Source organism: Antedon bifida, chromosome 3 (genome assembly GCF_963402885.1).
Source record: "Antedon bifida chromosome 3, ecAntBifi1.1, whole genome shotgun sequence".
NCBI classification, from domain to species: domain Eukaryota; kingdom Metazoa; phylum Echinodermata; class Crinoidea; order Comatulida; family Antedonidae; genus Antedon; species Antedon bifida.
The window spans coordinates 5,587,952-5,601,732 of record NC_136228.1 but is presented as its reverse complement, the minus strand read 5'-3'; the positions used below and the strand labels follow the sequence as shown (position 1 = coordinate 5,601,732).

General features: G+C 31.1%; 1 protein-coding gene across 4 annotated transcripts in view; it reads left to right on the top strand.

Moving 5' to 3' along the window:
• LOC144838689 (retinoic acid receptor RXR-alpha-B-like) overlaps positions 1 to 13,781 on the top strand; it is a 99,496-nt gene that overhangs the window by 36,747 nt on the left and 48,968 nt on the right. For all 4 annotated transcript variants that reach the window (XR_013611692.1, XM_078694134.1, XM_078694132.1 and 1 more), the window contains exons 4-6: positions 877 to 1,028; positions 5,012 to 5,138; positions 11,795 to 12,019. Coding sequence is in view for 3 of the 4 variants with exons in the window: in XM_078694134.1 (XP_078550260.1) it covers positions 877 to 1,028; positions 5,012 to 5,138; positions 11,795 to 12,019 (504 nt within the window). In the remaining variant the exon portion in view is untranslated. The remainder of the gene's footprint in view (positions 1 to 876; positions 1,029 to 5,011; positions 5,139 to 11,794; positions 12,020 to 13,781) is intronic.

The window sequence follows — 13,781 nt, the reverse complement described above, 5'->3', positions numbered from 1 at the left end:
ATTATTCAAATAAGGTATTAATGCTTCTGTTAAACCAAAAATACTGATAATAATTTACAGTAATGATAACCGTAGCAGCAGTCATTGCCCTGACTGGGCAGACGACGTATAAAAACTCTTAAATCATCCTCTCCTAATTATTAAGCATCTGCTTGTAAATATATATATGCATATTGAAATGCTGTATTGTTTTTGCAATTTTATTTCTCAGTTCAATCGATGTTCCTTAAATTTAAGAATAATAATTATCTTTGCTTAAAAAATTATCAGGGATTATAAAATATTTATTATTATTACTTATTTTATAACTCCCTATAAAAAATAATGTTGTTTTCAGTTTTGTATAAAGTGTCCATTTAAGCACATGGTGTTTATTGTAAATATTTTTGTAAGCGACTCTGCAATAGAGTTGAACCAAGGTGCATATCTTGCAAAGCATTATATGCAATCACGAATCAAAACCACAACAAATATGTGCCATCTTTATGTATAATCATTTATTTACTTAAATTTATTGTGCTTAAATGGACGCTATATCCTGGTGCTCATAAGTGCATTCTGACTGTGTGAAGTTGTACACATAACACTTTGCTATAGCTACTGTCCCCCCCCCCCCCCTTGCTTGTGATGTGTAAAGGGATAAATATTACATACTAAGCAATCTAACTACATGTAGAATATCATATTGTTTTGAATGTACAGTAGTAGTGATGATATATGCAAAGTTCTATGTGTACTAGCTTTACCCTACAGCAAGCTCTTGTGTGTACCAGGCTACATGAAATAGTGATAACTCCTTCCTCATTTCATGAAAAAGAACTACAAATTTAGCATAATGAATCCAAAGACATCGCTTAAAAGCCATTGTTTTTACAGCCGTACAAGAAGAAAGGCAGCGAAAAGACAAATGCAGCGGAGATGGTGAAGTAGAAAGTACGAGTGGGTCAAACAATGACATGCCAGTTGAGAAGATACTGGAAGCTGAAATGGCCGTAGAACCAAATACAGATACATATGTTGACACACAGGCAAGTCACACCCTATGCTCAACAATTTTTTGATCATAAAAATTTGATATTTAAGTTATTTATTTATTTATTTATTCAACCATATTTCAAGAGGGTGACCCAGCCAGCGGAAGCTGATTTTAAGGGGCTCTCAACAATACGACATAAAACATAACAAGTAAAAAATATATTACAATAGTTAAAATTGATTTAGTAGAAGCGTTAAATATTAAAATACCCAGTTCTAAAGTTTGTTCACTTTGCTTGGTTGTGGCATAATGGTTAGTGAGTGTGTCAATGTTTTGAGATATAGCAAAATCAACAAAAACAAACTGCCAAAAAGAATTTTCTGAAGTGTGTGCCGATCCTATGGATCAATTTTTCCAAAAATGCTTTCGGACAGAAAACCAGATGTTTTGCACTAGGTTTTTAAGTAGTTAAATACAGTAATATAAAATACTACTACTAATTCTAACAGTGACTAGCGTTAAAGAAGGAAAGACTTTTGTGAACATGAAGCTAAATCTGTTACAAGCCCACTGATGCACAACAGTGTAAATTTGATAAAAGAGCTTTTATTATTAAATTTTGTTTAAATAAATCTTTTCTACAAATTCTAATATATCTCTAAATATCATAATGCATAATTCATTTGTAACATGTGGACATGTTCGAATACCCAGTGGAACGTCTCTTCAACTCAACAATCTGTCAGCAAATAAATCTAATCATAGTCATATTAAATTTACTAATGCTCTTTAAAATGTTATAAAATTCATGAAAACAAAATATATTGTTCCTTTATTCTCTATTGAAAAAATAGAATAATGATATAAATCTTTAAATATGTCCATATTCACGTTCACACTAATTACTCGCTTATACTGACAAACTTACAGATGTATTGTACCACAAAATATGAAAAATATTATTTTAAATAATTAATTCACTTCCGCAGAAAGAAAAAAAGAAGAAAATATATTAATTTCACAATAAAGTTTTCGTAGAAATATGAGACCATAATGTTGAATGTTTACAGTACCAGTAAATATAATGTAGTATTACGACTTGAGTGGACGCATATTGTGTACTATGTACTAATAGTTGTGTACAGTATAAATTATTTGCTAAACCTCATTATTCAAAGATAATGTGCTTGTTGTTTGTATTTTTGTAGGAAAATATAAATATAAAAATATAAAAACACACATATAAAAATAACAAAAAGAAATGCCTAACAGTCTAATCTATAGATTGGCAGCAGTGTTAACTAATTCATGGAAAATATTCTTAAACTTAGAAAAGGTACAATAAAGGATATCTAATTCAAGATTGACAAACGCAGTTGTTACAAACAGACAAAATTCTACAAAAAAATACCATTTTTACAGACATTAACACGGGAAAATTGTACATAACATTATTATTAATGTAACCTGTTTTATTGGTTTTGTGTATTTTCCGCTAACTATTACTGCAATTTATTCATCAATAATACTATATTTTTGTTTCAAATGAATCTTTATATTATTGATTCAAACTTGTTAGTTTACGTTGTACGTCTTTTTAAATTTGGATTTGACGTCAAAATCAGTTAATCAGTGCGATTAAGTTTAATATTAACATATTCAGTATAAGCTTGTCAGATTTTTCAGATGAACAAACATTTAAATTATGATGTCGTTATATGATAATATTCATGATAAATTCTATATAATGAAGCTCTGTCTATACTATCAAACTTTATGTGACAACAAAATGTGATGTGCCCATATATGAATATGATGTCATATCACTACCATATTTAGGCATATCACTACCATATTTAGTCATATCACTGCCATAATTGGGCATATCAATACCATATTTGGGCACATCACACTTTTTTTTGTCAAACTAATTTGATAGTGTAGACAAGAGCTTAATTCCATGAAATAATGAAACAAAAATGTAGTAATTGTCTTGTGAAAACAATAATTCTATGTCAGATTCTTTAAAAAAAAAATGATAAAGATATCCAATTACTTGCCTATGGAAAACTGATTTTTAATATCAGTGTAATATTCCTATGGGAAATTTACATGCATGGAAACATTGATGTCATTTGAAAAAGATACGGCGTTTATTATTATTTATTATTGTGCGAATTTTATTTTTCAAAATTCATTGAATTTTCATATATTTATTTATCTTTTCCCTTCTTTTTAAATTTCGTTTCTAGTTTGTCCTCTCCCCCCTCTTACTTTTTTCTTTCCTCTGCTTTTCCTTCATCCCTCTTATCTTCCTTTCTCCATTTCTTATACAATATCATTTAGTTTTCTTTTGGCCTCTTCCCTTTTTCTTTCCTCTCTATCTTCTTTAATCCCTCTTTTCTCTCTCTCTCCCCCTCTATCTTTCATTTTGTTATGTTTAAGGTCATCAATAAATAATGTGAATTATTTATTAATTTCATATTTTATTTTACATTTAATTATTTTAATATTAATTTATTTGTTATTGTTCTACCTACCTCTTCACCTGTTATCAAAGAATCCCCCAATATTTAGGATTTCTTGATTCTACCTGCTTGGTTTTGTTTTCTAAAGAATGGTATTGTAAAGGTTTTATGACAAAACTAATAAAGACATTGCATTTTTTTTTATAAACACAAATATTTAAATATTTCTACTTAAATAAACAAAATTCAATTTAGTTAGCATAATTAAATTTGTAATTGTTACTGTTAGAAATATAACAATGGGGTTGATTGATTGTGTAGCTACAGTATTTAGGCCAATTTACACAGATAAGTGGTAACGGTAAACGAAAAAAATGTGTAGATTGTCCAACATAGAATACTATATGTATCTATCCTGAGCAAAAAACCGCCTGTCTGCTCTGCGCTTTGTGTAAATAGTCATAAGGAATAACATATTTGTTTTACCGTTACCTCTCGTCTGTGTAAATTGGCCTTTGGTTTTTTTCAGATGAATTTTAACCTATGAAGAAGACAAAAATGTCTATTCAGATTGTGCCTGTTTAGTGTTAATGTTAACTCTTTTATTTTCAATAAATACAACATACATGACTCTCATTCATGTCATGAACTTGATCTTCCTCCCATATGTATAGTCATACCTTTAAATTACTGATTTATGTATGGGAAAATAGGTTGGGATTGTTGCGGTTCAGTTCCTGCCGTCACATTACTAACCTTTATCCTAGATCCTTCACTCTGAATTTATATTCTATATTCTAATAATGTTTTTATGTGGCCCCTCATGACATACATAATCATGCTACTTTACCTTCAGTTTACATTCAAATGTGCACATTCAGAGCATGTCTAGTGTTTTTTATGAACAAATTGAAATGTATTTTTTATATAATTTAACATAAAGTTATAAAATATTATTGTTTTATTTATTGTTCAAAAGGTCATTGATAATAGGTCAAAGACAAGATATAAATACATGTACGCTTTCGGCTAGTAGTAGTACATACAAACCATACAACAACATACATATACTTTTGTTAACACTATAGTATAGGCAAGCCATTTTTTTGCCGAAGGGTGTATGAAAAATTAGATAATTGTTATATCAAGATCTGTGCTATAAGTGATATTGTAGTTTTGTAATATAGTTTTGGTTGGCTGGTATTGTGGTTATGTTACATATGTCTACCGATCAATTTTTATTTTGAATTTTATTGTCTTTTTATTTTATGCACTCAGTCTTATTCAAGTACTATAATATGTTAAGTGGTTCCTGGTTGTAGTGGTTCAGAGGTGTGGGCTGGTTGCTGTCTGGGGGAGGGAGTGGGTTGCGAAAATAGTAAATGCGGAACTAACCTGTATCTTAACCCGTGTATCTTTAACCCGTGTATCTTGTCTTTGACCGCACCCCCCTATGCCCCTGTTTAACCATGCTCAATTGAAAATAAATATATCAAGTGGTACTTGGCTTTAATTCTTTGATTGCATATTTATTATGATAATATATCAATTCAATTACATTTCACAGAATGACCCAGTGACCAATATATGCCAAGCAGCAGATAAGCAGTTGTTTACATTAGTGGAGTGGGCAAAGAGGATTCCTCATTTCTCAGAACTAATTCTTGACGATCAGGTGACACTTCTCAGAGCAGGTAATATATTATTATGCAACAGCTGAATTACATTGTCTTAAAACTTGTTTGCCCATATATGGACATGATGATGGCATATCACTACCATATTTGGGAATATCACTACCATATTTGGGCACTAGTTTAATAGTGTAGATAGAGCTTTAAGCCTTGTCTAATGTACACTATCAAACTTTATGCGACAAAAAAAATGTGATGTGCCCATATATGGACATGATGATGTCATATCACTACCATATTTAGGAATATCACTACCATATTTGGGCAGTTTTTTGTCAAACTTATTTGATAGTGTAGACAGAGCCTTAGTTATAGAGAAAATCGTGGTAAAGTGCTTATTGTAACACCACGTATAAAGTATTTATTTACTCCAGAAGAAGTGTTGATGTATTTCGATTAAAAATGTCAATGTTTGATGCATTAAAGCCAGAATTTCTTGTTATTAGTAAACACTTTTAAAATCCTCATACTAGGTTTAGAGTAACATAGAAGAAATATCAATTGGGTATTATACAGACATACATATTGTATAGAATTAAAATTGAATCATAGTACATTTTTGGTTGTTCATTTGAAATTAAACTGAATATGATGCATTTTATTTGTACCATGCACATACAGTACACGGACATTTAATAATTAGAGAGAAAAAAAAGGATAATTTGCCTGTTTCTTCTTTTCAATTATAATAGAGATACATTGTGTTATGCTAGGCCATTAAATGTACATAAAATAATGTTGAACATTCTAATAAGCCTTAAGAAATATTATGTTTTATAAAGACATCATTGGCTAAATCAGACATCTTTATGAATAAATATTACAGATAGGCTACTTAATTCATACATTATGTGCCTGTTAAAACAAGATGAATCTTATGCATTACGACTACAATTTTATCTCGTCATTCTTATGGAAACGTAAAGCCGTCTTCTAATCCAGCAGTGATTAAGATACGTAACATGAACGTCGTCTGCAGCTCCTGAATTCACACACAATACTTGTAGTAAAGTACAAATCATGTCATTTATTCTAGTCGATAAATCTTCGTCATTTGTTAGGAATATGATTTCTTAACTCTTTGAAATTTGCTAGGATATGTTTAGCTACTGTTATGTCTGGCTACAGTATATGTGCTACTGTTCATTGTAAAATATACCCATTTGATTGGTTGTTTTATTTCATTTCAAAACATAAAATTATAGTTGAACAGTATTAACATTGATGTTATTCACTTAAATAACAATACCATATCATTTATTAGTATAATCACATGTTCAAGTATAATCCCACCCATAAGTTAGTTAAATTCAGTCACCATCCATGCAATCCAGGTAGAATCCCACCCCATAAGTTAGTTAAATTCAGACACCATCCATGCAATCCAGGTAGAATCCCACCCCATAAGTTAATTAAATTCAGTCACCATCCATGCAATCCAAGTAGAATCCCACCCCTAAGTTAGTTAAATTCAGACACCATCCATGCAATCCAAGTAGAATCCCACCTATAAGTTAGTTAAATTCAGACACCATCCATGCATCCAGGTAGAATCCCACCCATAAGTTAGTTAAATTCAGACACCATCCATGTAATCCAAGTAGAATCCCACCCATAAGTTAGTTAAATTCAGACACCATCCATGCAATCCAAGTAGAATCCCACCCCCTAAGTTAGTTAAATTCAGTCCCCATCCATGCATCCAGGTAGAATCCCACCCATAAGTTAGTTAAATTCAGACACCATCCATGCATCCAGGTAGAATCCCACCCATAAGTTAGTTAAATTCAGACACCATCCATGCAATCCAAGTAGAATCCCACCCCCTAAGTTAGTTAAATTCAGACACCATCCATGCAATCCAAGTAGAATCCCACCTATAAGTTAGTTAAATTCAGTCCCCATCCATGCAATCCAAGTAGAATCCCACTCATAAGTTAGTTAAATTCAGACACCATCCATGCAATCCAAGTAGAATCCCACCCCCTAAGTTAGTTAAATTCAATCACCATCCATGCAATCCAAGTACTAGAATCCCACCCATAATTTTCACCAAATTCTATACCCAGACTCATACAGTATTAGAAATTTCGACTACGTACCAGGAATATTTCAATAAACGATAATATATTTCTAGTTTTTATTTTTCACTGATGGTCATCTACTGTATGTCCGCTAGATATTTATTATTGTGTTGTTATTTCAGTTATTCATGGTATTATCACATGACACCATATTTGGCTTTTTTTAATGGGTTATCGACTTTAATTCCAGACAAATATTTATTGTTATGCGTCCTTAATAATAAGACGAGCTTTAGTACCAATCATATTCTTTACTGTTTAGTAATAAACATGCTTTGTTAGTCATAGTGAATCAATACAATTATTCATATTTACCAACTCCATTCGTTTCATACCTCTACCACCATTAGTTTTTCGTATCATTTTAAGATATCCGTTCAAATCTATTATTATACATCTCCTGTGCTGTCTACTAATATGCTGCATATTGTTCCTGTATGTATTCATGCCTAGAAGTTCAGAGACAGAATTCTGTCATTACCACAATATAAATTGAAAGTCCATCAACAAAATAAAAAGTCTGCTATTTTTATTAGTTATACAGCTGTATGGCTGAACACAGCTTTTTGTTCTTCTTTGTTCTTTAAGTTTGTACAAGTACCAACCAGATTAGTTTTATTCGTATAACTTATTGTCTTCTTGTTGTATCGTGCCGGATATGTTACTCTTAAAATTGTGCAACCGACGCAACCAAAAAAGATTCTTAAAAATCTAAAACATAAAGAATAATGCACTTAAATAGATTCTTAGACTCCCATTCACAATTGAATTTATTTGAACATAATACACTGTCTGGAATGTTGGCAGCCATGACAGTTTAACAAAAGTAAAATTGTTACAAACAGAATTTAAAATGGAAAAATGATTAAATATACTTCCTTTTGCAGTAAAATAAAATTTATAAACTGCAATGAACCTTTAAATAGAATTCAAGAAATTGGTTTAAATAAAATTTAATTGAATTTTTAAAAAATTTCAGCATCATCTTCAATTTGTTACACTTTCAAAGTGATAATAATAGATTGAAAAAAACATAAAAACAAAAATGACACATGTTATACAATCATGTTGGCAAAATACATTATTCATTTATGTCTTCAAGTAATTACATACAAGCCACATTAATACCAGCAATACCAGTATTATAACAAAAAGAAAACATTATACACATTCTAATTATAACTTTACGTCGTTTAGATCGTCTGTCTCCAAAGACATGCCGCCAATACTGTACTTTATTACAGTCAATATTTTAAAAATAATAATATGATGAAAGAATCGATAATCACATGGAATATTGTTTTTCTTGTATGTACACACTTACGCTAGATTGCGATTACGGATTACACCACATTACACCAACAGTTCATTACGGAATAATTTCTTAATGTATTGATGACTGAGGCATATCCTTATTTATCGGCATTCTCAAAGTGAAGTAAATTACACCAGTATTGCTGATGCGACAGTGGCGTGTACTCAGGTAGCATGACTACACTGTGTGTATTCATTTTAAAAAGTGCACCATTCCTTGGATTGAGGTTTCGACATTAATAACATTTTACACAAAGCATCTTTACTAAATCTGCTAATTTTCTAAATAAGAAATTTTTAATTTTAATCTAGGGAATTGTGGATTTACAATTAAATATTTTAGAAATCCAAATAAATAATTTGTTTGCTTTACAAATCCATTAACAGATTCTGCATATAGTATTATTAAATTGATTACAAATTATTTATATTAAACCATAAAGTTTATATAATAAATACATAGACATTTTTTTTTCTGAATTTGATTATTACTATTTGAATACTATGTATAATCATTTTCGTCACAACAATACATGGTTAATTTCATTTGATTACAAATGAGGCAAATTATTTATTTTAAACCATAAATAAAAAAAAAAAGTTTACAGGCCTTGTCTTTTAAGGCGAGCGAGTGCGATCACTCACCTAACACACTCCTAAACTGCCCTTAAGGAGTGCGATTTACAACACGCCTAAATTTGGTAAACTTTTACATACCAAAATACAAGCAGCACACTTACAGCACATCTGAATGTATTGAGGAGTGCAATTTGTAGCACGCCTATAATTTTCAAAAGACAAGGCCTGAGTTTACCGCATAAACAGTTTTTTTTCTGAATTTGATTATTACTATTTGAATATGATAATTTTCGTGATAACAATACAGAGTTAATTTCATTGTTTAAACATTAAAGTATAAAAAAAACAACAGTTTACCACATATAACAGTTTTTTTATGAATTTGATTATTACTATTTGATTACTATATTCTGAATTTTAAAAAAGCAAAACAAGATTACACTTAAAAAATACATTTATTACAGTATGTAAACTGTTTGGAATAGTTGCGGCTTGTTATTGTGGATGCTGAATAATTGTGAGTTGTTTTTACTATGTACTTGGTTGTCGTTGTCGTCTTAATGAAGCTTTGTGACTGCTATCGGCAACATCCGCTGTTATTTACACAGACTTGCTCTTAAAGTATGATTAAATAGCAAACACCAAGTACGTCAAAAATCAGTAGCATTTAATAATGTTTGTGATAATAACATATTTGGGGTTTTTTATTTCGTCCAAAAACAAACAAAATACTAAGAAATTCATTGCCAGATTTACAGCATTATTAAATTTAAAACCAAGTTTGTTGCAGAAATCAGTAGCATTTTATAATGTTCATGATAATAACATATTTGGGTTTTTATTTCATCCAAAAACAAACATAATATTAACAAATTTATTGCTAGATTTACCGCATTATATTAAATTTAACACCAAGTATGTTGCAGAAATCAGTAGCATTTTATAATGTTTGTGATAATAACATATTTGGGTTTTTATTTCATCCAAAAACAAACAAAATAGTTGCCAGATTTACAGCATTATTCGATTTAACAGTATGTACTGTTTTAGAAACAATTGGTAATTTTAAAGATTTTAAAGACATTTTTTGCCTGTTATATGCTTGTGAATACCTAATATATTGGGTTGTTTATTTCATTCAAAAAGAAAAAACAAATTCATTTCCAGATTATCATTGCATTTACAAAAAGATATAATTATTCCTACATTAGCCTAAGTATTATATGGAATTTACAATCAATTATTTTTGCAAATTAAAATTAGAATAAACAAATGCTAATTGCACTGATGGTGGTGCCTGTTATTATAACTTGTGTTATTTGCTTTCCCAACATAAATATACTTAATGGCTTATATGACCCTGGTTAAGTTCATTACAAGATACTAAACATAATATACACTGATTTTATGAATGAAAAAATGGCAAAATGTTAATAAACTATTGTTGAACTTTGGGTGAGGTGAGCAAACGTTAAGACTGAGTAGCCATGCTCACATAATCATCACCTCTGCCATAAGCTGTAATCACCTCTGCCAGGTGTGGAAATCACCTCTGCCAGGCATGGAAATTACCTTTTCCCAATGCTTCAATCACCTCTGCTATGCCCAGAAATCACCTCTGCGGCCAGGCATGACAATCACCTCTGCCATCCACGGTAATTGTCTGCCGGTTACTGAAGGAGGTGGTCTAGTTGCCTTCTTTGACTGTCATGCCATTTGATTATAAAACAAGTTGCTGTTAATCTTCGTCACAAATTACAATTTTCCATGAATAATAATAATAATAATTGGGAAACACAATCTGGATTTTCAACAACAGATAGAAATGTAAATCTGGTGTATAATAATTGTTAACATCAAGCAGGATATTTGATATTAGATAATATAAAAATAATTTTTACAAGATTTATTTTGTACACGATTCAGACAGGTTTTGTAGGTAGGATGGATATCGACAGGTTATGTTGTGACCTTAGACAAACCCTGGGGAGTTGATAGGAAGTTATGCCGGATATGGGGCTGGGGTTTAATCTAATACCTCCCTCTCTATTTACTGGGTTTAATTTAATTTTGTTGTTGTTTTTCAAAGGTTATTTTTAGCAATTTGTGTCAATGAGTTTTGAAGGTTTTCATTAAATGGCAATTAAATTATTTGATTTAGAATAAGATAGCAAATTAAGTGCAGAATGATTTATCATGTTAAATTAAAATGTTTTTGTAAAAGTTGACATGTTCTTGTATGTTGATTGCAATCAACTTGGGGTACAATCATGAATAGACCTGGGCTTCCACAACTAAACTTACATTGATTTGCTATTAAAACCGTAGTCTTTTGATTGTACTATAGCATAATTTTATGTGATGTGAAATTGGAAAAAAATATATTAAGTTTAACACAAAAAAAATCCCCTTTTTTTAAACACACTTATTCAGGGTACACCACTATTAAGGGGCAATATGTTTAAACATTACATTGACACCTACTCATGGGACACTGTTGGTTTCCAAAGGTGTCTTCTTCTACTGTAATCGGACAACCCTACTATAAAGAAGACAATTATTTTGGTTCCTGAAGGTGTCTATCTATAGAGGTTTTAGCGTATTCAGCTTCTCATAATAACTAAGTTTAAGTATTTTTAACAATATTTTCAAATTATTTCAATTTTTAATATTTTTCAGGATGGAATGAGTTGTTGATTGCTGCATTTTCACATCGTTCAATTGCTGTGACAAATGGTATTCTGCTTGCGACCGGCTTGCACGTACACAGAAACAGCGCCCACACCGCTGGAGTGGGAACTATATTTGATAGAGTACTGACGGAACTTGTAGCCAAGATGAGGGAGATGAGGATGGATAAGACGGAACTCGGCTGCCTCAGGGCAATTGTCCTTTTCAATCCAGGTAAAAATATAAAAAAGATAGACACACAGACAAACTGGGTTTACTTAAACACTTATGTCTACTTTTAACAAGCTATCACATTATTCTTGCACTATATTCCTGTGAACTGTTTAATGGTGATGGTTGGCTTGGTAGAGGTTCAGTTTGATGGGTGAATGGTTCAGTATTGTTGTGAAGGTATACCATAAAGGTACAAAATAAACCACCATGGTTGTACCATATAATGTTATGGTATTCACTGTATGTGTTGATAGGTAAATATTCAGTATTGTGTTGGCTTGTACCATGAAATAGCTCCACCATGGTTGTACCATATACAGGTTCAGTCATTTTGGGTTGGTGAATTGTTCAGTAATGTTGTGGGTTGTACAGTACTTGTACTGTATGGTATACAGTATGTGCTGATGGCTGGATGGTTCAGTAATTTTGTTGGTTGTACAGTACTGAGTATATGGTGTCACATGGTTTTGGGTGAATGGTTCAGTAATTTTGTTGGTTGTACAGTAACTGTATATGGTTCCACGTGGTGTTGGATGAATGGTTCAGTAATTTTGTGGGTTGTACAGTACTGTATATGGTGTCATGTGGTGTTGGGTGAATGGTTCAGTAATTTTGTTGGTTGTACAGTATTGTATATGGTACCATGTGGTGTTGGGTGAATGGTTCAGTAATTTTGTGGGTTGTACAGTACTGTATATGGTGTCACGTGGTGTTGGGTGAATGGTTCAGTAATTGTGTGGGTTGTACAGTACTGTATATGGTGTCACGTGGTGTTGGATGAATGGTTCAGTAATTTTGTTGGTTGTACAGTACTGTATATGGTACCACGTTGTGTTGGATGAATGGTTCAGTAATTTTGTGGGTTGTACAGTACTGTATGGAATGTGCTGTTAGGTGAATGGTGGGTGAATGATGGAATTTATTTAGGTGTTATATAATACTGTATATGGTATCTATGTGCTGATGGGTGAATGGTTCAGTAATTTTGTGGGTTGTACAGTACTGTATATGGTAACTATGTGCTAATGGCTGGCTGGTTCATTATAGTTGCTGGTATATGTATTATGTGTTGAGTTGGATTATGCGGATTAAATTTATGTGTGTTTTCTCAAAAGTACTTAAAAAATGTTTGTTATGCTAAATTTGAATGTTAAATGTGGTGGTAGGATTAATGTGTTATTTCAATGTGCCTTTGCTCAATGTGGTTTGCTTTGCTTAATTTATGCTTTGCTTAATATGTGTGTATAGCTAGCTTACTTTCTGCTGGTACTTGGTTTTATATGTTTTCTAGCGCAATTTACTGTAGATATATTATAGCCTAATATTCTCAACTTTAGGTTTTTGTTCTATTTCTTCTGGCTATCATTTTAATACAGTAAGAACAGGAATAATTTGTATATATAGCTGTAGTGATATTACAGTCACTTGTAGTGGTAATTAATATATTAATAAAGTATATTCTTTAATTTCTACAACATGATTTATGTCATTGATAAAATAATTTAAATGGATAGTATTACTATTAATGGTGGGATGGGTGCCAAATTGTCTACACAGTATACACATGTGTTTGCTGTCTGATGTTCTTTTGTACCTTTGTTTCATTGACTGCAAAAGTAATTTCGTCTGCTAATCAATGTATAAACGCTATAATTACATAATAAATGTTTATGTTAATATTATTATTTTGTGTCCAAAATATTCCTTTAATGTTATAGAATAGAAAATAATAATAATAATAATAATAATAATAATAATTCTT